Source organism: Balearica regulorum, chromosome 26 (assembly GCF_011004875.1).
Source record: "Balearica regulorum gibbericeps isolate bBalReg1 chromosome 26, bBalReg1.pri, whole genome shotgun sequence".
NCBI classification, from domain to species: Eukaryota; Metazoa; Chordata; class Aves; order Gruiformes; family Gruidae; genus Balearica; species Balearica regulorum.
This window is the reverse complement of record NC_046209.1, coordinates 4,933,620-4,958,647: the sequence shown is the minus strand read 5'-3', so window position 1 is coordinate 4,958,647 and position 25,028 is coordinate 4,933,620. Positions and strand designations below refer to the sequence as shown.

Genomic DNA, 25,028 nt, shown 5'->3' with positions numbered 1-25,028 from the left:
GGCTGACTTTGTTTGTAAACTTAAAGGTTGAAGTTTTGGGTGGACTTAGTGACATGAGTTTTGTAAAAGGCGTGCTTGAAGCCTGTTTGGGTGTTGCACAACATCCGCTCCCTGGCAGCCTTCCAGATGGATAGTTCCTTTATAGGCATGTTGGCATCTCGCTAATAGTGCTTCATCGGAGATTTAAGAGTATTTTTCTTAGGGGGGAAAAATGAGGCTTTTATCAGATTTTTAGCTTTGACATGCAACAAAACTTTCTGAAGCATTATAATCTCTTCTGGGTAATAAAGGTAGTTATTTACTGCTGATCTGGTGTGTGTATATATAGCTGTGTCCCCAAACTTCGTAGTGATTTGTGCTTAGGTAAAGCTCCATGCTGCCATTCGATAGCAGTAAAATGTATTTAAGGGTGACCTGCAAAAAAGAAAAATCAGGTTTGTGCTTTGGCATGTGCTGCAACGCAGTTAGGGCTTTGGAAATCATGTTCGTGGTGTTTCCCCCTTCCCCACTTTTATTTAACTGTCCCATGTGAATGGGAGCTGCCTTAGTTTGTTGACCTTAGCATCTTCATTTCTCGAAGAAGATGAAGAAATTGAGCTGACTACCCTGAGGTGGTGACAAGTCTAAATGTAGTGTTATTTCTTTAAGCTGATGCTTACTAGTTTTCAAGTCACCTTGGAAATGCAGCGGAGTGGCAAGAGAATACTTGGCTTCTCCATCATTAAAATGTCTCAAAATGTGTTAAGAGTAACTAATAGAACCATTCTTCTTGTGGGTCACTTCTAAAATACATAGCATCAATCATAAATGTCTTGCAATGTAGTGATCAGTGTTCGCTTGTGTTTGAACTAGGTAAGGAATGATAGTTAACGTATTCGCAAGGTGTGGCCTAATGAAAAGGAGAACAAATTTCCAAAGGGTTTTAAACGTTTGTCTTTGGAGGCAAAATGGAACCGAGTCTGCGTAACGAACTTCAGGACTATAAGCCCTGGGAAACTTCCATAATTCGTGGCTGTGAAATGTTGTATGCTTGAGATTCAGCAATGGTTTTCTGTAATATGAAGGATTATAGTCTTAAAGACTGCTTTAACAGACCCTAGTTAGGAATGATCACTTGCCTTAAAATATGCTTTCTCTTTGCTACACAAGATACATTGGTTAATAGGTGTATCTGTATGTGTAGATGTCTAATTTTAAGTACTATGTTGAATTCCGTTCCAAGTGTCTTGTGGTTTCTCTCCAGTTCACGTGGATGGAAAAGTCCGGTGTGAGATTGTTTCCTGCCTTGCTGTTCAGCTACTCATTCCAGCAGATACTCCTAGGGGGACGTTGAAACCTCTTCATTCTGTCTGCAGGGCTTGTTATGCTAAACACTGAGAAGCATTGTTCTTGGTTTTTGGGACTGCCTGTTAAAATACAACAGTTTAGATTTGCTGTGTGGTTGGCGATTCATTCTAACTAGTCACTGACTTCTACCAAATTGGTGCTCTTGTGCTGTGCTTGAACTTGCTCAATCGGTACTTCTTGATACAAGGCATAGTAGTTCCAAGAACCAGGAATGTGACAGTGGAAAAATCTCAGTGTTAGAATTCTTGGTTTGTAAGTGTAAGAATTACAGGCCAACCGTTCAAGGTTTTGGGAGCATGTGAAACAGATCAAAGTTACAAAGGGTAACTATAGGCGTTTCATGACTGCTCCATCGCTTGGCAGTCGTGAAGACTTAAGCTGTTAGCAGCGATGGCATGGCAGGTTGCTGAACGTAGGAGGAGTTCACCTCAATCGGCTGTTTTGCGTCAGTAAGTATGGTTTAGGAGACGTGAGCTTTGAGGTCTGCTCATATTTCTGCAACCTGGCTTTTTCAGATGCGTACATCTGAAGTCTTCTAAAGGTGACATCTGTCTCAAGAGTAATGCCTTGGTTCAGTCATTTCAGTGTATTTGTTGGTGAAACTTAATTACAGGTATGCAGTATGACATACTTAATAATGAAATTAAAAAATGTTCTTGTTTGAAACTCCCTTGTATTGGCTGACAAACACAAGGTTCTACTAAACTGATGTAATCAGCATTGATGACTGACAATTGGTGAATGGCTTCAGGAGAAGAATGAGGCAGCAGTTCTTCAGCATGTAAGTGGAGTCTAAACGTAAAGTCGACTGAATGCTAAATAGCTGTCTTAATCTGTCCCCCAACAAATGGCTCTGTCTTAGGGAGAAAAGTGGTAATGCTCCATGGCAGCTGGCCTAAGTGAGGTGATACCATATGATAAAAAAGAACTTGTGTTTGAATTTGGGATATTTATTGGTTCCTTTAAGAAATGCAGGATTTTGTATTTTAAACCTTTTTCCTGACCAGAGTAGCAAGATGGCGTACAAGGAGAAAGATTAGCTGTAAAATGAGGCAATAATTATGTTCCGCTCTGTTGCAAAGCCAGGAGTGGTTGCAGTCAAGGCTGCACTCATGTCGCCTTCAAAGACTCTAGGACAACCCAGGGACCGTTTGTATTAGCGTGGTTGTACCCACGTTCACATAAGGCAGAGCTGTAGCGTGGAGCACGTGCTTACCTCTTCGTATCAAAACCTGAATGCGTGAACAGATGTGAAAAAAAGAAGCAACAAAGCTTTCCCAGCTTAAACTTTCTGTGAAGAAGAGCAGCTACTAAACTTCATGTGCTGCCTTCTTTCTTGCTCCATCTCCAGAATGTTTTTGGAACCTTTGTGGCCTGCTAAGGACGTAACTCATGCCCTCTTGCTATTGTACTCGATCCCAGCTGTCAGCTCAGCACTTTAGTTACTTTGGTACCTGAAGTTAGCTCTTACTGGAAAGTCCCCTGGATTTCAGTGCCCAAGGTTCTGTCACAATGTGCTAGCAGACTGAAGTTTTAGGTGAGCAAAGAGAAAAGGATGAATAAGCAATGTGGAAGTGCTGTTTCACATCTGACTTGTTCCCCCTTACTTTCAGTAGATGCACTAATGAGTTGCCTTAACCATCTTTTCAAGGAGGCACTGTCCTTCATCAGTGGATACGAGCTTTTTCACTTCATCTTTCCTGCCTGGGCTGTTAGCCAAAATTACACATGGGTTTTGGGTTTTTTCCCCCGTTTTTGTGGGGGTTTTTCTTTTTATTTTTTTCTGGGTTCTCTCATGCAAAAGTGAGATTTCCCTTCTCTATTGTGAAAGAATAGCTTGCAAACTCTTCTCTGTCTCTACTTTGGGAAGAATATGTTCCTTCTCCTCTTTTAACTAAAGCTTTGTACAAGTGTAAGGTGTGTTTCTATTCTCTCTCCCTAGCCCCCCATGTAACGTTTTAGGGGTTGCCTGTGATAAGCTTTAAACTGTAAACGAAGGAGGAGCTGTGACCAATTCTGAATTGCCTCAGGTTGAAAGTGTTAGGCTTTTGATGGCAGAGTCCTCTTGAATCAGTCACACCGCTTGTAGTTCTTCACTTCAGAAGACATCAGTATAGTTTTGGTAACATCTTGAGCGGCTTCCTTCTCTAGTATTTACTTTTGACCCTGTAGGCCAAAGTGATATAAAGCATTTACCCCTTTTTCAGTTTCTCTGCTTCTCCTCTTGCTGAGACTTGCCTCTGTGCACCTTTGATGTCTTTCAGAGCCTCTTGGTTTGTCGCTAACTATTAAAATCATATTGCCTAACGTTAGAATCTTCAAAGTTGACATCTACGTCTGAACTTGTTATCCTAGTTACTGCCCAGATATGTCTTTAAGGCTAGGTGAATCCATCTGAGCCATGCTTCAGGTCACCGTATGGACGTACTTATCTGAGCTTCCTGAACAGTCATTGGAGAATACCTGAATTCTGACAGACCAGCCTGGCTTGAACATCTTAATTTTCCATACAGATGAACTTCTTTGGAAAGTGGATATAAAGTTTGAGGGGGGAAAAACCTGATGGCTGTAATAAGTAACACTGGAGATTCCTTTGGTTTGTATTTCTAGTTATTGCAATGATTTCTGCTTTAGTCCGGTAATAAACTTAAGTAACTTAAGTCCTTAAGTAACAGGCTCTTGCGCTTGAGTGGAATTTCTTCACTTGTGAATATAGGATATATTTCCTGATACAAACCAGCTGATCTCTAGCAGAAGGAAAATCTGCCTGGATCACTGTGCATTTCTTTTGCCCTTTGGAGCAGGTTTAGTATGTGGCTATCTGCAGTTGGTGCTTTTCCATGGCTTAATTGCCTGTGCACTATTGTAGGCTACTCTTGTCTGCTATTCTGCTTTATCCCTGATGTCTGATGTTCTGGTATACTGTGGTTTGGAATCTAGAAAAAAGCCAAATAAAATGTGACCAAGCATAGCTTTTTAAAAAAAAAAAAGTTTCCTTTTCCACCCTCAAACAGTAGTCTCCTGGAAGAAGTGTCATGTGGGATCATTTTATGTGTTTCAGGTGTAAAAATGCTTTTTTTTTATTGCAGTTGTTCTGTACTCTGGAATTGGTGTCTTAGATACTGAGCTGTTACACTATTTGTGTTGCTCCCTTCCCCCTGCTTTTTTAATTTAGCTATTCAGGAAGTTCAGATGTCCTTTGAAGGAAAACAACTACTTCAAGATGTATATCTTAATTTTTAATATAGGTGTCTGTAAGGCTTGAATGGGAAGCACTGAGCAAAATTGGCATGTGTTAGATTTTCCAAGTGAGAAAGAATTGCTGCTGTGATAGACTCCTGGAAATCTTGTGGTTCAGAGGTCAGAGATTCGTTAAAAGAGTAAATGTTAAATCGTACGTATCTAATATGTTATGTTCAAGCTTGGCAAACTTCTTTGGAAGTGTTTGTGTGGATCTGAAGTAAGAATTGTAGCCGAACTCGATTACTGGTTGGGAGAGGAGAGCCCTCAGTGCAGGGGCTCAGTAGTGTTATTAGGAGCAAAGTCACAGACTTCTGGCCTCTGTGAAATGGAGTGGTTTTGATTTGTAGGTAATCTGGGAATTTGTTGTCTTACTACACAAATTGTTGAATTGCATTTGATCAAAGTTTGGTTGGACTCTGGCTGCTGCTGTTGAGGTGGATGGCTTCAGAATGTCTTGGTAATGCTGAATATTTGGACTCGGTGCACAGCCGCCATGTACCACCCAGGACTAGTCCGGGAGGGCTGTTTAAGTGCAGTCCCTTTCACTACACAGATTATGGAAACAATTCCATGTATACTACATGCTCTCATACTGTTCAGATTATAGGGTGGAATTAATTTTGTTAGGCTTTATTTCAAGAAACGTTGTTTAAATAGCGAAGCTATGGCTAGTAATTGAACACTCCGATCTGCCCTGTCCCTTTCAAAGGGACTTGCTTGTTAGCCTCTACTTGTCTCACACTATCCTCATGAAAACTTGAATAGATCAGAATTTATTCATTCTGCCTGGCTAACTATTCTTTGGCTGGAATGCTGGTATTGCTGGATTATTTTTTTTTTAAATAAGAAATGGAGATCTTAAAAAAAAAAAAAAAAAAAAGTTATTTCATTAAGCATTCCTTTTCTTCCAGCTTTGAGAGGGACCTTTCAGGATGTTCATTTTGCATAATGACACTAGGTGTCCTATAGATGACTGGTCCTGTGGGAGGTCAGGCTGAGCACTTCTTCCTCTCTCTGTCCCTTGCTGAGAGATGGAGTCTTGAGTGTGATAGAGGCTTCAGTTCCTTGCTCAACGTACGCTATCGATATTCACACTGGGTTGTGTTTTCCCATGAAGGCTGCTTTCCACCTTTCAGATAAATGCAACTTGGAGTCCTCCTGTCTTAAACTTAAAAACTTCTAAAACGAGAAAGAAAAAGTCAAAAAAGTTTTCTTCAATTACTCTTCTGTATGCCAGTCACTTCAAAGGCAGCAGCCATTTCGGTAGTTGTATTCTGGAGGCACCTGATAGTTATGTGGTCATAAAAAGGCAATCCTAATCTTGTGAGGAAAGGTGCAGATATAGTTTTCCGGTATGTTTTGGCTATTGCTGTAGACGGTTTTGTCTCGAGAGCAAATATGGCAGACTTATTGATGCTAAAAATGGACTTTATTGTGGCTTAACAACAAGCTAAAATACTGCTGAAGGAAATAGTAGGCAGTCGGTGATCTCTTGGTCTCTTGGTTCAGTCTGACTCCCTTTTTGGAAGTTCGTCTTTAAATCCAGAGAAAAGCAAATAACTGTTCAAGTTCTGGACTATGGAGACAAGATTGCGTACTATATGACGAAGGAAACTTGTTCTTGCAGACTTTCCCATGGATTTGGATTGCCTCAAGTAATGAGTGGGTACTAAAGCTCAAGGAAACTGATATTGTGGAAATAGCTGGCTTTTGAAGTGGAGGAAAATCAAGAACATATTTAACCGTTTTAAGACTTTACTGCATACCTGTAATTGTCCAGTTTTGTGGTCTAGAGAACATGGAGTGTTTCTGGGCTTTCTTATAAGGCAGAGGCTCCATACACGGTTGTTGATTGTTCTAAATTCCCATTGTTTTCTTGGCTTTTCTCCCTTGGTATATGTGTCGTCTGGAATCTGATTTGTAGTTGGTGAGGTAACATACGTGGAGCTCTTAATGGACGCTGAAGGAAAGTCAAGGGTAAGTGTTTGAGAGATTTCTTCTGTGGATTTTCTTCATGACAAATGTAACTGTATGGTGGCGTGGAACGAAACGAAGCCAGGAAGGTAGAGAGCGTGTATGCTTAGTGGCTCTAACATAGGATTGCTTAAAGCTTCTTCTGGGGCGGGGAGGAGGTGGGATGGGGCCTCGTAAACAGCGTTAGGGTGGTCTTCCACTGTGTTCAGTTGGCGTTGGCTGTTTGAATGACCCACGGACCCTAGCAGTATGTATAGTGGTACGGAATATTAATGTAATACTTGTGTTTTGGAAAATGTCACTGTAGTGGTTTGCTGAATTTGTAAGGCCAGTGTGCAAAAGCAGGTTCTGTAAACTATATGCTTCCTGTGCTAGTAAATGGAATTCAATTCCTAAATGTAAATGTATATTGCCTTCATAGGTACTTAAGTCCTTTAGTCCAGCGACAGTATCTTACAGGGAAAAAATAGTAGGAGCACACTTAACTGTACTAAAGGGTATGGATTTAGGGTGAGAGAATGTCAAGGGTTTTGCTGTATGACAGAAAAGAACAGGTCACATGAAGCGTGTGGTATTTTTCTTGGAGAATCGGGACTTAGTTTTGTTTGTTACAACTTCAGAAACAACAGTTTAATCCTGTTAACACATAAGAAATATCTTATGGAATTCAGGTGTTGAAGGCTTTATTGGGTAAGATTACATTGATTTTTTGCTACTAGGCTAACTAATGTGATTTGACTTTTAAAAAAAAGTTTTCTGTGTTTTTTGTGCTATTACTTACTTTATTTCTTCTTTTTTCTCTCCTCTCCTCCCTGTTATTCGCCTGTGAAATCATCTCATCAGGGATGCGCGTAAGTTCACTTATGAATTTATAGCAAGAAATGAGGAAACTCTTAAAAAATAAGCACTGTTCTTAGCTGTCTTGTATCCCCACAGTGTTGTTGAATTCAAGATGGAAGAAAGCATGAAAAAGGCTGCAGAGGTTTTGAACAAGCATAGTCTTGGTGGAAGACCATTGAAAGTGAAAGAAGTAAGACGTGCATCTGTTCTTTCAGTATGTTGAATTTGAAGGTGAAGGGGTAGTTCTTAGTCAAGGTTTATGGCTGACTTATTTGCAGATGAGAATAATTGTCAAAAGGCAGGACACATCAAATAGGATTTAAAAAAAAAAGACACTCAACCTCTTTTTTTCTTTTTAACCATCAGCATGTACTGCTGAACTTGAGTTTGAATGTGATTATCAAGACTAAACTTGATTTAAAGAATAGGCACTGATGGTAGCCATGCAGAACTCGGACAAAGCAAGAGTTTGGCTTTAACTGCAGGTATACTTTCTCGTTTAGTGATTTGAAGAAGAAACCTGCATAAGTATTGTTTGTTCTTGACTGCCTTCCCTTTTAATTCTGCATCATAATAAATACATTCTACAAACAATTCTGTAGCATAAGCTGGTTTCTGAAATACTTCAAAGATCTATTTCCATTTCAGTGGGTTTGCTATTGTCAACCAGTATGACATGCTCGAGTGTACCATGAGTTGATTTTTAACTGTTGACAAGTTTAAAGTCTTATTCCAGGAGTTTGGAACCTGTAGCTGCATTGCAGGTCCAATTAAACAAAAAATAACAAGGGACTTAATTCAGTGTTAGCATTGCCTCTTGGCCTTAGGGTATATGAGCTGTGTTCCTGGCTAAGCAGGCTTCATGTTCTGTCGTACCCTGGCCACTTAGTGGTGGTGGGGGTAAAAGACATCTACATGAGTGTAAGATAGGGAATTTGTGTGGACGGTCTGCCCTTAGCAACCAGCTTCTTGCTGTAGTCTGAGGAGCGCTTGGGAAGAAAGGTGGGGACAGCAAGTGGCAGCACTTCTCAGGTCTGGCAGATTTTCTAAGTAGAGTAATGAATTCTGGGGGCAGTAGCCTGCTTCTGGGCACAAGCCATCTTCTGGCACTGACCTCTTGCTACCCTTTGAAGGAAGGAAGAGGTGAAATGGAAGGTTAGAAAAAACATAGTTGCACCTGGAAGTCATCGGGCACCAACTTCTCTAAGTGGACCTTGGAAGAAAAAGCTATTGAGAGTGGACTGCGTCAGAGTCCGTCCTCCTGTTAAAGATACACCATTAGTACTGGAAGTCAGGTTGCCTTTTGGTATTGGTCCTTGAGAAGAGGTAGTTATAATTTGCTCAGCTCTTCATGAAACTGTTGTCATACTTGAATATTTCTGCCTGTATGACACAGAACAAAAATGAGAGTTGAAATCAGTGAAGAAGCATGTTACCAGTATTAGGGACTTTAGCAGCTCTTACACCAGCCAAGTGCCCCAGTCTGCCTGTGTGGAATGAATTAAATTACTGTGGGTGACCGTTGGCATCAGTTTTGCCAACTGTTTGGTACGTACCTCTCTGTGGTGGCTGTCTCACCGCTGAGGAGCGTGAAGGCCTTCAAGTGACATAACAAAAAATTACGGCAGGATAAAGCTCTTGGATCAGAAGACTTCAGTTTGTATGACAACCACTCTTGGCTTTGTATTGGAGCTAATCTGGTTTTAAGCAATACCTTATTTTAACAGTGAAATAGGAAATTTAAATTGAGAAGTGACTTGTATTCACTTTAATGTGTTCTCCACCTCAGACTACTATGATTTTCTGTAGCTGAAATATAATCATGTGAAAGCTATCCTTTCTCCTGTTTTCAAAATGTGCTATTGTTTAGTTTTAAAATTCAGATCAAGATTCAAATTAACTCAAATAGCTTTTATTTTTAAAGCATCTGTATTTCTGACTAATTAATTCTATTTGACATTTTACTTTCTTCAGCAGTCTTGCAGTGCTGGTGCATTTTGCTCACTGAATACAGTGTAATGTTTCCAACCTAAGTAACATAAGTTCACCTTGTATTGTGAAGGTGCTTACATTCACTTTCAGTATAAAGTGAAGTGACAATAATTAATCTTATTTCCTTCCTTGAATTCTTCATCCTATGCTTCATGTTCTCTAGCATGTACTAAAATCATGAGATTATGTAGTAATAGAGGGATACATTAAAAGGTATTTTTTGGGTTAGAAAGCTACGGGGGGCGGGGGGGGAAGTGTTGCCTGAATGAATCTCCTTGAAATTTTACACACTGTATCTTGTCTTAAAGAAGTCCAAACGCCAGGTAAATGCATTGTTGTATTGTTTTGAAGATGACAAGAGTTAGTTGGCATTTGTCTTCCAAAACCTCTCTAATGGCATTCTGGGTTTTTCAATCTTATGGAACAGATGTAACTGAGGTTTATTGTTGGTATTGAATAATAGATAAATACTTTCAGAATCAGGGGAAATGCATGAGTAGGAATAACTTGAAGGGTGCTGTCATAGTGGATAAAAGAAAATAAGTTGGCGGGTGGCAATGGTATGTGAAGTAGTTGGCTGGAGATCTATAGGGAACAGGTAGCCCTGTATAAAGGGAAACCCTTTCTTCTTTTGACTGTTTTAGTCATGTCACTAAATCCCCATGCATTTAGTGGAATCATAGGTAACTGAGTGTGGTGTTTCTGTTTTTGCAGGATCCTGATGGTGAGCATGCGAGGAGAGCGATGCAGAAGGTCATGGCAGCAGCTGGTGGGATGGGTATTGGTCCAGGCCCAGGCGGCCACGGCATGATCAATATCCCGCCTAGTATACTCAACAATCCCAACATACCCAACGAGATCATTCACGCCTTACAGGCAGGGAGACTCGGAAGCACTGTCTTTGTTGCAAATGTAAGTGCCGTGTAAACCGTGAACAGAATATCTGGGTCTTAATTGAGTTAAATCTAATGAATTGGAAGAAAAGCCTTAGACTTTCAGCTCTGTTCCAGTAAGACTGAGTAGTAACTTATTCTGTAGCTAGTCTTGTTGATTCTCTGTGCTAGTGAAGTTGTAAATTAAGATGTATCCTATATGTGACGGTGCCTGTTAATTTGTATTTTTGAACAAAGCCAAAAATGCTGCCTTAAGCTCTGTAGCATTCTTTATGCTCTTTAAATTTTATCCTATCTCTGCGAAGACTCTTCGTTTCTTAAGATTGCTGATATGGGAAAAGGAAACGTAAGAACACTAAAGCTGTTTTTTGATGGAGATATTTCTTATACTTCCAAATATAACTTGTCTTCCAGTTGGATTACAAGGTTGGTTGGAAGAAACTGAAGGAAGTATTCAGCATGGCCGGTGTTGTGGTTCGGGCAGACATACTAGAAGATAAAGATGGCAAAAGTCGTGGGATCGGCACTGTCACTTTTGAGCAAGCTATAGAGGCTGTTCAGGCTATATGTATCCTTGAAGAGTAATGATGGTGAATAGTAGGCAAGTAACTTGGCAACTAAAGGTGGATGAAAATTAAAATTGTAGTATTACAAGTGAGGCTATTGCAATGTCACAAAAAGTCAAGCCATTGCAGTGGATGGAAAACGTAAGGAAAACTGAAAAAAAGAGAAACAAGTCCACTTTGAAAGAGTTGTTGCTGTTTGCTCGGGATTATTAACAAAGTGGATTCTCTTTCTCGCGTGGATAGATGTGTTTCTAGCCCAAACAGTAAAATTTCTGTCTCTAGGTTGTAGCTAGTATTAAAATGCAATTTCTGAGAAAAGATTTGTCTTAAATTCCTGTGGTGGCGGTAAAGGAGGAATGCAGCAAATCTGTTTGCAATGTAAGATAGCTTGACCTAGTGTGTTCCTCCGTTCCCTGTATCCCTACACTGTGCAAGTGATGGCTTGCTACATAGTAATCTACAAAAACCCCCAAACCAAACAACAACGAAGTACAGATACTACTGTGTGCAGAATCTCTCAACTTGTGGCTATGGTATGGAAAGGAGGAAAATATTTCCGACTTTCCCCTCCCACAGTTTCTGTTTGAATGTTAATTCCATTCTGCATGTGCACCTAGTAAGTTAAGCCTCGTGAGAGCAAGACTTACACAAATTTCACAGGATTCATTAACGTAGCATACTTCAAAATTTGGTTATTTGTTGATTTGGAAATGTCGAGGAGTTTTGCTTGTATTAAATGGCTAACGTTACAAACACCTAGGCTAGTTTGCAGTCACCTTTTGAGTGATCTTTTAATGAACTTAACGAGAAGAGTATTTTTAACTCCTGTTTTAATTTTAAAAAGTCATTCTTTGAATATTCAGTTATTTGGATTTCAAAGCTTTTAGTTTTGGAGAAGGCAGAAGGATTTTTGATAATCTGTGAATGATAGCTACAGAAGCAACCTGGAGAGGTGGGGTTTTCTGACGGTTTTTGTACTCTGCATTGGTTAGCACTTAAAGCTTTAAGACTTTGTGTGGTTCTAGCGCTTGAACTATGATCCTTAATGAAACAATAGCGATGTTTAATGGGCAGCTGCTGTTTGACAGACCGATGCATGTAAAAATGGTAAGTATGTTCAAATGCTTACTGCTTTTTGAAGTGATAATTTTGCTCCTGATTTTGGATGATGTGTGGTTTCAAGGTTGGGTTGAAATATGGGGTGAAGTGTGTGACTTGCCTAATTCCTAGTGATGTCAGCTCACACAATTGGGGAAGGTTAATTCTGATTATTTTGCTAAAAGACAATCATAAATACAATGCAAATTGCTTTAGCTTTAAGTTTCTGTGTTTTAATTTAAAAAAAAAAAGTCAAGAACTAATTTCTCACTTTTCTCACAAACTTTAATGTGTTGAATTCTGTTTAGGATGAGCGAGCCTTTCCCAAAGGAGACTTCTTTCCTCCAGAGCGACCGCAACAACTTCCTCGTAAGTCTCTCCTGCATGACCGAACGTGTTACACTTTTTTATTTTGCTGTTCAGCAACTGGGGCCCAGTCCCAGCCCCAGTAAGACTCTGGTTCAGACTCTGGAAAACTGGGATCCATGTGGCCTGAATAATATCAAAGGGGGAGATAGTAAAGAAGAGCTGCTCAGTCTCATCTTTTTTTGGTTTTTTGGATACTTCTTTCAGCTCATAGCTAGAAGCTTGTTTTAAAACGGTATCCCATTCATGTTCTCAAGGCTTCCAAATCTCAATTGGAATTCAAGGACTCTGATGCCTTGTAAAACCACTGTTAATAGTGGAATTTAATGGAAATGTAATTAATCAGTCACTAGGAAAAAGTGTGCCTCCCTTTATGTGATGGTATTTTGGGTATCTAATGTTTTTCCTTCAATTGGAAGGACTCAATTTGAGGACCTGAGAATCTTCCAGGTCTTCAGGTTTCTAAAGGGAGTTTTATCAACGTATATAAATATTTGGAGGGTGGGTATAAAGAAGGAGCCAGGCTCCTTTCAGTGGTGCCCAGTGACAGGACAAGAGGCAGTACGCATAAACTAAACTACAGGAGACTCCATCTGAATATAAGGAAACATTACTGTGAGGGTGACAGAGTACTGGAACAGCAGGTTGCCCAGAGAGGCTGTGGAGTCTCCGTCCTTGGGGATATTCAAAAGCTGTCTGGATACGGTCCTGGGCAACCAGCTCTAGGTGACCCCACTTGAGACAGCAGTGTTGGAGCAGATGACCTCCAGAGGTCCCTTCCAACCTCAACCATACTGTGATGAGATACTGAAGAGCTAGAGGCAGGAGAAAACAGGCTTAATTTGTTTAAATACAGCGAAAATGTAAAGTGTGGCTGTTAACGTAATTCTGTTAATTCAGCCAGTTGCCGTTTTCTTAGGCACAGGAACCAAACCTGTTCTGTGCTGCTATCTTGCTCAATTTCAGAGATCATCAATCAATCCATCCCTTAATTAGTTCAGTTTTCTGTGTGTCTATCAAAGCCTTAATCAGCAGCTGGTGTTTATTGCTGCCTTGACTTTCTATAACGGTATACCTCTTTTTCAAGAGAAAGTCATTGGGTTCCAATTTAATTATCTTTGTGTAAAACTCAACAAATACCACTGGAAGCCTGTTTTTTGGCCTTTATTGGGGCGGGGAAGGGGTATCTTGTGTTGTTTTAAAACAAGGTTCAACACTTCCTGTGTTTATTATGCTGAGCTGTAAATGAGGAAGTCCTCTTCTTATAGGCAAAGAATGCTGTTAAGCTGTTGTTTGATGCAAGTGCAAGTAGAGACCTCTTTCTTCCTGATTAAGGAAAATACAAGAGCTTTTTCTTCTTTCTTTGGACTGGGGAATACTTAATTTGTTTGGGTCCAGGAAGATTCAAAATTTTACCTGGGAATAATACATTTTGTTTGCTCAGAGAAGAGGCTGGCTGTGTGCTCTGAATTCTATAGGTGGCTATCATAACGATAGGTTGAACTTTGTGGTTAAATTCTTACCTACAAGGGAAGAACCTTGGCAAAGGTGGAAATAAGCCATTTGTCAATCAAGGGTAATATTGTGCAAAGGTTAGAAGATCTTTATACTAAATTGCCCACTCTATTCTCCTTAGATTGAGGAGTTGCACAAAATAAGCAGTGTTCTAGCCAGTTATTTTTCAGGAGTCAGCTTAAAACCAACCAACCAATCAAGTTTTCTCAGTAGAAAGATGGAAAATGAATTATGAGAGAATATTTGAGATAGTTTTTTAGTATATTTCAAGACACATCTACTCTGGATTTACTCTACACTTTCATATTTTAAGTACATGCCCCAAAGTGGGAACACAGCAAGCTTTTTGGAGAATGGAAGTCAATTACTTAAGAATAAAACTTGCTGTTTTGTCAAACTATGGAAAGAAGGCTTTTTTGATATCTGAATATTTTCTTCAGATGGTCTTGGTGGTATTGGCATGGGATTAGGACCTGGAGGTCAACCTATTGATGCAAATCATTTAAACAAAGGCATGGGAATGGGCAACATGGGACCTGGAGGTAAGAAGATTACTCCTATGCTTTTGTTTCATGAGAGCTTTAAGCTATATAGAAGGTAGATAGCTTTTGTTTTACCTACACAAAAAGTTGAAGTGTATTAGGAGTGTTAAAGCCAAATGAGTTTTTGTTGAGCTAAGTAATGAGCTTGATAATGGAAACTTGAATTTAACCAACTGCTCCATTTTTTTTTTCACTGTGGTCAAGGCACAGCTCTCATTTTCTGACTCTTGAGCATGAGCAGCAGACACTGCAAATATACATTAAACTTTTAAAACCATCTGTCACTTTTTAACACTTACTAGTGGGCTTGCAAATCTTTGTTTAGGATATGTTTAAATAGCACAAGTTTTAAAGAGCCACCTAAAAAGTAGCACACATTCAGCTTTCAATTTATAAATGCCTATGGGTTTTTTCCCCTTTGCTGCTTTATTTTCTGAGAAGGAATGTTGCAATCTACTCAGAGTTATCACATGTAAGCTCTTCAGTCCAAACAGTGGACGTGCTGTATGGTGTCTATTTCTACAGCCAGTCTAATGGCTGAGTTTTTGTAGAATTACATCTGCTATATAAAGCTTTCTCTTTTATTTTGAGGAATGGGAATGGAAGGCATGGGCTTTGGAATGAATAAAATGGGAGGTAAGCTGTGTTTTTTGACATGTATATAGCTTGGGCTTTCTGAAAGTCATGTAAACTTAGCCGTATATGTCTAGCAATCAGTTGTGTTCTTGAAATTGTCACCAGTTTAGTAATAACTTGTTCCTTTTAGAGTATTAATAAAGCTGCTGTAGGTGTATTGGGAAGGGTTAATACCTCAGATAAACCAGTATGTTTTTGTCATGTGACTTGTTAAAACTACCCTCAGTTTAGGAGATATGGTGTGACCAAATTCTGACCAAACTTGGTTTGGTGAATCTGTGATACGGAGTTGTCTTGGTGCCTGTGGAAATGTTCTGTGAAAGCAGCTGGTGTGGGTGAAGTGTTAAGTTGAAACGTATTGCTAAAGAACCTCTGAAAAATACTTTCTTTTAGGAATGGAAGGTCCTTTTGGTGGCATGGAAAACATTGGTCGCTTCCCAGCTGGAATGAACATGGGCAGAATGAGTGGTAGGCATTAGTTTTGGGTTTGGGGTTGGGTTTTTTTTTTTTGTATATCTGACTCCTGACTTGTGTTCTCTGAATGTGCAGTGCTGGGGGAGACCCTCTAGACTGGTTGCTTTTCTCTTCTCAGCTTTTATTGGAAAAACTTAAAGCTTGCAGCTGACATGGTGTCCACAAATCACTCATGACCTCTGAGCTGCTGTAAACAAGTGATTTGTTGAGGTCATCTTAAAGGACTAGTTTAGAATGAGATAAACTCTGCTCTGTCTGTACTCACCAGAAAAACTTCTCCAGAGCAGAGTGGCTGCCTCAAGTGTGTGTGTGTGTGTATTGAGATGAGTCCTGCTTCTTGGTTTGTGTTGTGGGGTTTTTTTTGTCTCAAGAAGATATAAAATGATCAAGAGAATATAATAAAAAAACACCTTGCCTTGCTGTTAATCTGTAAAAACTATATCTGTGTTAAAATGTTCTCTCAGGAGTCATTTAGACACCTTGAAGAATATATCAAACTTAATCTTTACAGAGATGGATCGTGCCATGGGTGGAGGGTTTGAGAGAGAATTTGGAAGAAATGAAATGGGAATGTCTCGTAGTTTTGGAGAGACATTGGAGAGGGGAATAGGTAAGTACGCTAAGCTAAGTACTTTCACTACCTGCTTTTTGTTCCTGAACTGTACACAATAATTGTGTGTGTTTTGTTAAAACAAAACAGACTATATTTTACATATATTTGCTGTAATAGTTTGGTTATGATCAAACTCCTAAGAGCTGTACAAAAGGCAGATGGATACACTAGTAGAGTGATCTGTGGGGCTGTGTAGCAGAATTTGAGGTGTGCCAGGAAACCTTCTGACAGTCTTAATACACTGCATGCGTCTTGAAACTTCAGTGTAGTCTTGTGGCATGGACAGTAGAGAGGGAAAATACAGTGAAACCTTAACTTCCTTCCCTTCCTCCCAGACATGTTAGGTATCTGGTATAGACTCACACATCGGGTGACTTACAATTAAGGTTGCAAAGCAAATACAGTCTTCAAAAAAACCTCAAAGCACTTAAAGCAGCAATTCAGTTATGGTAACTCACTGTGGTGTATGTGGTTTGGGGTTTTTTATAGCGTAATACAATGAAGATACTTTTGAGGGAGATAATATTTAAATAGATAAGTAATATTACACATTAAAACACTTCTGGAAGACTAGAAGAAAATATTTTTAGACTCTCAGCTTCTCTGGCAGTTGTCTATCTTTTAAATGCTACTGGTAAGATACTGATTTTTTTTCAGTGAGAACAAAGTGCTGCCCCTCCATGCTGCCTGTATAACATCTAGCTTCCTAGCAAGTTGCCCAGTGACTCTCTGGAAATACTGGACTATTTCAGTAATGAAATACTCAAAACTGCAGAATTTCTGAAACAAAGCTGAACCCAAATTAATTTTATTTGCTGAATGACTGAATTGCAACATTTAATAGCCAAGAGTTGGCTCTGCCTGCACAGGATTAGCCCTTTTCTGGGAGATTCTAAAAACAAATGCACAATGCTGCTGGCTTTCAGCTGAAGAAATACTAAATGTTTGTTGCTGTTGTTTCTTCATTTAAAAAAACAAAACAAACCAGCTGCTTGCACAAGTACAAATGTCATGTAACGCAAACCCATTCTGTGCTACTTAAGGTACTACTGAAGCCTGAAATACTTAAGCAGGATGAGTGCGGTTTGTAAATGTAGCTGCAGTTCTCTTGAGCATAGGCTCGTCTTAGGGTTACATACGTTGTTTCTCTTCATTGAATATACGTAGATAATTTAAGTACGCACTTTCTTCAAGGCTATTTCCTCTCAAACAGGAATCAAACTCAGCATGGTTTATTTACAGTGCTGCAGTGCTAAACTTGATTTGATAGATAAGCTAAGATCCGTGGTAGAGCAGCAAAACGGCCTAAGCTCTAGGGGAAGTGATCCTTTTACTGCAGGAACTCAAAGACTGAGTCGGGATAACTCAGTCAAGGAATTTTATGTAGCAGATAGAGAAACCCTATTCTTGCTTGTGTCTCGTGGCACCAGTGACATGGTCAGGTGCTGAGGGGAACTGCTCTGGAGCCGGCCTGACTTGCAGCAGGGGGTTTTCATGCAGCTCTGGTGGGAGTCATCATTGTGGTCTGGGTGTTGCCAGAGCAAGGGCGGCCACTCCACGCCTACACAAGGCAGCTTAGGGAGTGTGGCACATCAGCCACGGTGTGGCAGTTGGCGTGGGAGGGTGAAGTACACGTAACCCACAACTGGGCACCATTCTGTGACAGGTCAAGAGCACCCCTCCTACCTGACCTTTGAGGCAGAATGGTGGGCGCTTGTCTGAGAGCAAAGGCTGCAGCTCTGGCTGGGCGGTCTGCACCATCTACCCCAGTGGTGGCTGATGCCGCCTCCTGGACGGAATTGCTGAGGGGAGAGGCTGTAGTGCAGACCTTCAGGCTGTAGGAAGTGCCTGGACCTTTCTCCCAGGGCAGGGACAGGCAGCAGACCTGCCTGCAAAAGGTGTGTCCAGATGGAGGACTTCCTGCAGCCGGTGGCTGAGCCGCCGGAGGTGGTGAGAAGGCTGTGTAACATTGGGGAGGTTGAGAAGGAGTTAGTAGCTGGTTCCAAGCACAGTCTGCAGTGAACCCACTGCCAAACAACCAAAAACTGGCATGCACAGAGGAGAGGGGAGCCAATAATGCAGAAGAACAGAAGCTTGCAATGGCCAAAGCCCCTGGTCCTATGAGGGACTTCAACCAGCCCAGTATCTGTTGGAGAGACAACACAGCAGGGCACAAGCAAACCAGTCATTTTCTGGAATGCATTGATGATAACTTCCTTCTCCAAGTTAGATAGAGGAGCCAACAAGGAGAGGTGTCATGCTGGACCTTGTTCTCACCAACAAGGAGGGGCTGGTGGGGAATGTGAACCTCAAGGGCAGTCTTGGATGCGGTGACCGTGAAATGGTGGAGTTCAAGATCCTCAGCGCAGCAAGGAGGGTGCAAAGGAGGCTCACTGCCCTGGACTTCAGGAGAGCAGACTTGGGCCTCTTCAGGGGCCTGCTTGGTAGAGTGCCATGGGACAAAGCCCTGGAGGGAAGAGGGGCCCAAGACAGCTGGTTACTGTTCAGGGGTAACCTACTCCCAGCTCAGGAGCGACGCATCCCAACAAAGAGGAAGTCAGGCAAAACCACCCAGAGGCCTGCGTGGATGAACAAGGAGCTCCTGGACAAATGCAAACACAGAAAGGAAGCCCACAGAGAGTGGAAGCAAGGGCGGGTAGCCTGGGAGGAATACAGAGAAACTGGCTGAGCAGCCAGGGATCAGGTTAGGAAAGCAAAAGCCCTGACAGAATTAAATCTGGCCAGGGACGTCAAGGGCAGCAAGAAAAACTTCTATAGATATGTCAGCGATACAAGAAAGACGAGGGAAAATGTGGGCCCTCTCCAGAAGGAAACAGGAGACCTGGTTACCCAGGATATGGAGAAGACTGAGGTACTCAACAACTTCTTTGCCTCAGTCTTCACTGACAAGGGCTCTAGCCATACTGCCGAAGTCTCAGAAGGCAAAGGCAGGGACTGGGAGAATGAAGAACCGCCCACTGTAGAAGATCAGGTTCGAGACCATCTAAGGAACCTGAAGGTGCACAAGTCCAAGGGACCTGATGAGATGCACCCACGTGTCCTGAGGAATTGACGGATGAAGTTGTTCAGCTACTCTCCATCATATTTGAGAAGTTGTGGCAGTCTGGTGAAGTTCCCACTGACTGGAAAAGGGAAAACGCAACCTCCATTTTTAAAAAGGGGAAAAAGGAAGAGCCAGGGAACTACGGGCTGGTCAGTCTCACCTCTGTGCCCAGCAAGATCATGGAGCAGATCCTCCTGGAAACTGTGCTCAGGCACGTGGAGAATAAGGTGACTGGTGACAGCCAACACAGCTTCACTAAGGGCAAATTGTGCCTGATAAGTTTGGTGGCCTTCTACGATGGGGTGACAGCATTGGTGGATAAGGGAAGAGTGACAGACATCATCTACCTGGACTTGTGCAAAGCATTTGACACTGTCCTACGTGACATCCTAGTCTCTGAATTGGAGAGACATGGATTTGATGGGTGAACCACTCAGTGGATAAGGAATTGGCTGGACGGTCACACTCAGAGTTGTGGTCAATGGCTTGATCTCCAAGTGGACATCAGTGCCAAGTGGTGTTCCTCAGGGGTCAGTACGGGGACCAGCGCTGTTTAACATCTTTGGTGACATGGACAGCAGCATTGAGTGCACCCTCAGCAAGTTTGCCGATGACGCCAACCTGTGTGGTGGGTCAACACGCTGGAGGGAAGGGATGCCATCCAGAGGGACCTGGACAGGCTGGAGAGGTGGGCCCGTGCGAACCTCGTGAAGTTCAACAAGGCCAAGTGCAAGATCCTGCATGTGGGTTGGGGCAATCCCAAGCACAACTCCAGGCTGGGCAGAGAACGGATGGAGAGCAGCCCTGAGGAGAAGGCCTTGGGAGTGTTGGTGAATGAGAAACTCAACATGAGCCAACCATGTCCTGGGCTGCATCACCAGCAGGTCGAGGGAGGGGATTCTGCCCCTCTACCTCACTCTGGTGAGACTCCCCTGCAGTATTGCGTCCAACTCTTGTCCCCAGGACAAGAAGGACATGGAGCTGTTGGAGTGAGTCCAGTGGAGGCCACGAAGATGATCCGAGGGCTGGAGCACCTCTGCTATGGAGACAGGCTGAGAGAGTTGGGGCTCTTCAGCCTGGAGAAGAGAAGGCTGCGGGGAGACCTTAGAGCCCCTTCCAGTCCCTGCAGGGGCTCCAGGAAAGCTGGAGAGGGGCTGGTGACAAGGGCAGGGAGTGACAGGCCAAGGGGGAATGGCCTGAAGCTGCAGGAGGGGAGATGGAGATGAGATGTGGGGCAGACATTCTTCCCCGTGAGGGTGCTGAGGCCCTGGCACAGGGTGCCCAGAGAAGCTGCGGCTGCCCCTGGCTCCCTGGCAGTGTTCAAGGCCAGGCTGGATGGGGCTTTGGGCAACCTGGGCTAGTGGAGGGTGTCCCTGCCCATGGCAGGAGGGCTGGGACTAGATGGTCTTGAGGGTCCCTTCTGACCCAAACCAGTCTGTGATTCTATGATTTTTATATTTCTTTCCACAGTAAAAGGCTTTGTGACTTTATAATAGCCATCCTGCTGTGGTCGTTGTGTGGAATTTGCTTTCTTTTTCTTGGAGTTCTGGTGATTAAGAGGGCTTTTAGGTTTGGGCAAGCTTTTCTTGTAAAAGTTGGTGGCTTGGCAGAAGCAATCTTTGAGTTGTGTGGCAAGGATGATGTGATTTCACTCCCCTTCCAAGCAATCTATATTTGACCTGTAATTTCAGTTACTAAATTACTCCTCTTGCTGTGTAATCCCCGGTGTACTGCACAGAACTGCTCGCAGCTAAGATTACACTTAAAATACTACTTTTGCCACAGGATCTTCTCCTAGGTCTGCGTATGCCTTCAAAATGTTCTCCTTTGTCTTGGAAGGCCGCCTTTGTGGGTACAGAAGTTAAGCCCCTTAGCGAAGGGATAAACTTTTCTCCATCCCATCTGGAGTGTGTGGTCGGATGAGATGACTGCTCCCCTAAATCATGTGCTGTAGTCATGATGGTCTGCGTAATCAACCACAGTACTCGTCTTACCATCTGAAATAAATCTTTGCTTCATATTCTGCAGCAACAGAGCACGCAGCTTGCAGTAACTCTTCTGAATGACGATAAAACTTAAAGCATTTTAGTAGCGTTTGGGGGGCGGGTGTGTGTTTGTATTTTTTTTGACCCTGTATGATTACTGATAATCTGTGTGTTGTGTTCCAGGTGGTGGAAATGCCAGCATTCCTGGGATTGAAAGGATGGCACCTGGCATTGATCGTATGGGCTCGGGAATAGAAAGAATACCTTCCGGGATGGGACATGGGATGGAGAGAGTAGGGTCAGAAATAGATAGGATGGGTCTTGTTTTGGATCGCATGAGCTCCAACGTTGAGCGAATGGGTTCAGGAATTGACCGAATGGCCCCTCTGGGCATAGATCACATCGCTCCTAACATTGAGAGGATGGGCCCGGCTATCGAGAGGATGGGTTCTGGCATAGAAAGAATGGGTTCTGGAATAGGCTTTGGTATCGAGAGAATGGGCGCTGCCATCGACCGCGTTGGCACCACTATGGACAGAATGGGATCAGGCGTAGAACGTATGGGATCTGGCATGGATAGGATGGGTATAGGTATGGAGCGTATGGTCCCTGCTGGAATGGGAACTGGAATGGGTCAGGTGATAGAGAGAATGCCAGCTGGTTTGGATCGCATAGGTGCCACTCCTATGGAAAGAATAGGAATAGATCGTATGGGTGCTGCTAGCATGGAGAGAATGGGCTTGGAGCGCATTGGAGCCACTAATATGGAAAGAATGGGCCCTGCTATGGGACAGGGCATGGGAGCAGGCATAGATCGAATGGGACTTGCAATGGGAAGCAATTTTGAAAGAACAATGGACATGGAACGTGGAAACTTTGCAGGCAATTTTGCAGGCTCCCTTGGAGGAACTGGAGGACCTGCAGCTGGGGTGGCCAGAAAAGCCTGTCAGATATTTGTGAGAAATGTGAGTAGCCGCCTTCCTACCTCTCCTTCACAGACTGTGATGTTAATTAGTACCGACGCGTTTCTCTCATCTGTGCTCGGTTGGCTTCAGTTAGAATACCTTAACATTGGATACTGCCAAAGGGGGAGTTAGATAGGCTTTTGGGAGTTGGAGCCGTTTTCCTCCCTTACAGGAGGAGGACTCTCTGCATCTGTAAATGAAGATGCTGAACAGTGGCTGTCCCAGGATGGAGAAATGTGTTTTGAAGAATTGGCAGTGCTTGCAAGTTGTTCAACAGATCCTCAGTAACGGTCTGTTCTTCTCTTTTCACAGCTGCCTTTTGATTTTACATGGAAAATGCTGAAAGATAAATTCAATGAATGTGGTAAGTAACTTTATCACTGGTAATTAGTCTGAGAATTGAATATGAATTAAACAGTAACCCCTGGCTCTGCGTATCCCTGACACACGTATCTTAACTAAAATCTCACTCAGACTTACCGAAGTATTAGACCTTAACACTGACAAGCGTTGTGAGGATGTTTACCATCCCTGCTATACCAGCAAGAGTTCTGCAGTGTTGAAAAGAACGAACTGCCCGGCCAGTTGACACCCCAGTTATCTAAGCATTTGTTGCCTTCTCCGTCTCAGGGGCTGGGTTTATCATCTCGTGTCTGATAGCAAAACCAAGTCGCAGCCTCATCAGTTACGATGGGAAGCGTGCGTTGAGCTGGACAGGGCTTGTTAGCTTGTGCTTTGCATTGTTCATCTCCTGCTGCTGCTTGAGTGAGAGAATTGAAAGAACTAGTTTGAATTAATTAAGCTTAAACTGAGAATATCTAGTTAAAACAATGACTTCGTTAAAGTTGTCCTGCAGCTTTAAATTTCAGAGTAACAGTAGCTTCTACAGGTTGTACTTCCTGCGGCTTAGTGTAGAGAACTATGCTTTGTTAGTTGTGGTACATGCTAGATTAAACAGCCGCCTTTCTTTTCTCTTTAAGGTCACGTGCTGTATGCTGATATCAAGATGGAGAACGGGAAGTCTAAAGGATGTGGTGTGGTTAGATTTGAGTCCCCAGAAGTAGCCGAGCGAGCCTGCCGTATGATGAATGGGATACAGCTTCGTGGGAGGGAGATCGATGTGCGAATTGATAGAAATGCTTAAGTAGTTGCCTTTTTAACACTGATACCAGATTTTTGAACTTGTATTTTTTCTTGTTAACCATTTTAATTTGACTGGATGTAAAGGTGTTAAAACAATTCAGTTGCTTTCTGGAGTAATTTTAATTACTTTTTTAACAAATGGATTTCCATTTTACTGTTTTTTGCATTGAAACTGCAATGTGCACAATCTTTTTTTGTAGTTGTGGCATCTTGTTGACATTACAGATGTAAACAGTATGACTTTGATAATAAATGCAAGTTAAAGATTTCAGTCACAGCATCTGTTACTGGCAGCACATCCTATGCTTGCAAAAAATATCTGTAAACTGAGCTCAGTAAACTAGAATTTGTATTCTCTTGTGAAGTGTCAAGAAAGAATGTTCCTCTTAGTCGTCAGTTTATGACAGTAGGAACCGGCCTTTAAAATGATGCATTTGCGCATTAGCATTAGTGTTTGAGTGTCTTTGGGGCGCAGAGGGGACTTCTCTTTCCTGTATTCAGACCTCATCGATGACCACTCTTAGCAAAAGGCTGGTAGCCTAATTCTCCAGTGGCAATGCTGATTTTAAAAAAAAAAAAAAAAATAAAATAAAATATCCTCTACCTTCAGTTGTGTCAGTGCCATTCTGAAGGCCTGAACTGAAAATGGGTTTAAAAACTTCGGTTTCTTTTTTTTTTCCCCAACGTGGAGCATTTCTGTGGGGCCATGCACACCGTTGTATCGGTTCCAGTCAGGGATGAGGTGAAAGGCAGACACTGTGGGTTATTTCACCACCTGCAACACACACAGTTTTAATGACGCAAATGGAAAGAGATTATTTTTGAGTGGGAGCTGAAGCTTTACGCCAAAGACAGGCTTTCTTGCCTTTACCTCAGTTTGAGCTGTGCGGCCTCCACAATTAAATTTAATTTTTGTTTTGTGGGGAAATGAAAAGACGTTCTCCTTGTGGGCTTGGTTCTGTTGGCGGGACTCGGTCCTCCCTCTCTGCTGAAAATCCACCGCCAGGCTTTGTCTCTCAAAGAAAGGATCAGAAAGCTGTTTGAAGTGTAATTAACTAATTACTAAGCTAAGGCTTATCCCACCTGTCTTCTGGCAAAGGATCGCCTGATGGTGTCCGTCCTCTGCGATACTACTGAATTGTGGCGTCGGAATCCTAAATGTGGAAAAATAGCTGGAATGGGGCGTTCTAACAATTTTTAGAGCTACTATGTAGGAGAAAAAAGTGTCATAACTTGGTCTCTTAACTCTTTCTCCCCTTCGAGACAAGATGCCCTCAGGAACGCCTTCTACACGCTTCAAACCACCGAGCTTGAGCTTCGCCGTTGCGTGAGCGGTTCCCTCCGCCAGCCCCTTCTCTGGCCCCGTAGGCGCAGCGTAACCGCCGCGTTACCCTCGGTTGTAGTTCCAATTTTTCTGTATCGCAGTTCGCCGCCGTTCCCTTTCGCTCGGCTGCGCTGATGGGAACCGCAGGAACCTCCATCCCGCCTCGCTGTCGCAGAACGAGCCCTTGGAGCCGGAAAAGCTCCCTGGAAAAGTCCTTTTTGGGGACAGATGGCAGCCGGTGTCGCAGGGAGCAAGAGGAGCTGTTCTTCGCTTGCTATTTTGTACGTGGGAGGGGAAATAACCCACCCCCGACCCTACTCCGCTTTGCTTCACGGTAAAACCTCGGTGGCCTCTCGGTGGCGGGACGGAGCAGGCACGGCGGGGCCGGTCCAGCGCTGCCCGGGGATGGGGATGGGGATGGGGATGGGGATGGGGGGGGTGTGTGTCG

The 25,028-nt window shown here is 42.7% G+C and overlaps 1 protein-coding gene across 6 annotated transcripts in view; it reads left to right on the top strand.

Annotated features, from left to right (window-relative positions):
- Nucleotides 1-23,527, top strand: part of HNRNPM (heterogeneous nuclear ribonucleoprotein M) — a 28,484-nt gene extending 4,957 nt beyond the window's left edge. The window contains exons 3-15 of one of the 6 annotated variants that reach the window (XM_075736235.1): nucleotides 6,515-6,571; nucleotides 7,501-7,594; nucleotides 10,111-10,308; nucleotides 10,704-10,857; nucleotides 11,913-11,962; nucleotides 12,262-12,322; nucleotides 14,275-14,376; nucleotides 14,968-15,012; nucleotides 15,406-15,480; nucleotides 15,998-16,096; nucleotides 21,332-22,113; nucleotides 22,426-22,477; nucleotides 23,094-23,527. In XM_075736235.1, coding sequence (XP_075592350.1) covers nucleotides 7,517-7,594; nucleotides 10,111-10,308; nucleotides 10,704-10,857; nucleotides 11,913-11,962; nucleotides 12,262-12,322; nucleotides 14,275-14,376; nucleotides 14,968-15,012; nucleotides 15,406-15,480; nucleotides 15,998-16,096; nucleotides 21,332-22,113; nucleotides 22,426-22,477; nucleotides 23,094-23,257 — 1,860 coding nt within the window. In that variant the 5' untranslated portion in view covers nucleotides 6,515-6,571; nucleotides 7,501-7,516 and the 3' untranslated portion in view covers nucleotides 23,258-23,527. Of the gene's footprint in view, nucleotides 1-6,514; nucleotides 6,572-7,276; nucleotides 7,416-7,500; nucleotides 7,619-10,110; nucleotides 10,309-10,703; nucleotides 10,858-11,912; nucleotides 11,963-12,261; nucleotides 12,323-14,274; nucleotides 14,377-14,967; nucleotides 15,013-15,405; nucleotides 15,481-15,997; nucleotides 16,097-21,331; nucleotides 22,114-22,425; nucleotides 22,478-23,093 lie in introns of those variants that run through there. The other 5 variants (XM_010305907.2, XM_075736234.1, XM_075736238.1 and 2 more) reach the window with 5 other exon arrangements.
- The last annotated feature ends 1,501 nt before the right edge of the window (nucleotides 23,528-25,028 follow it).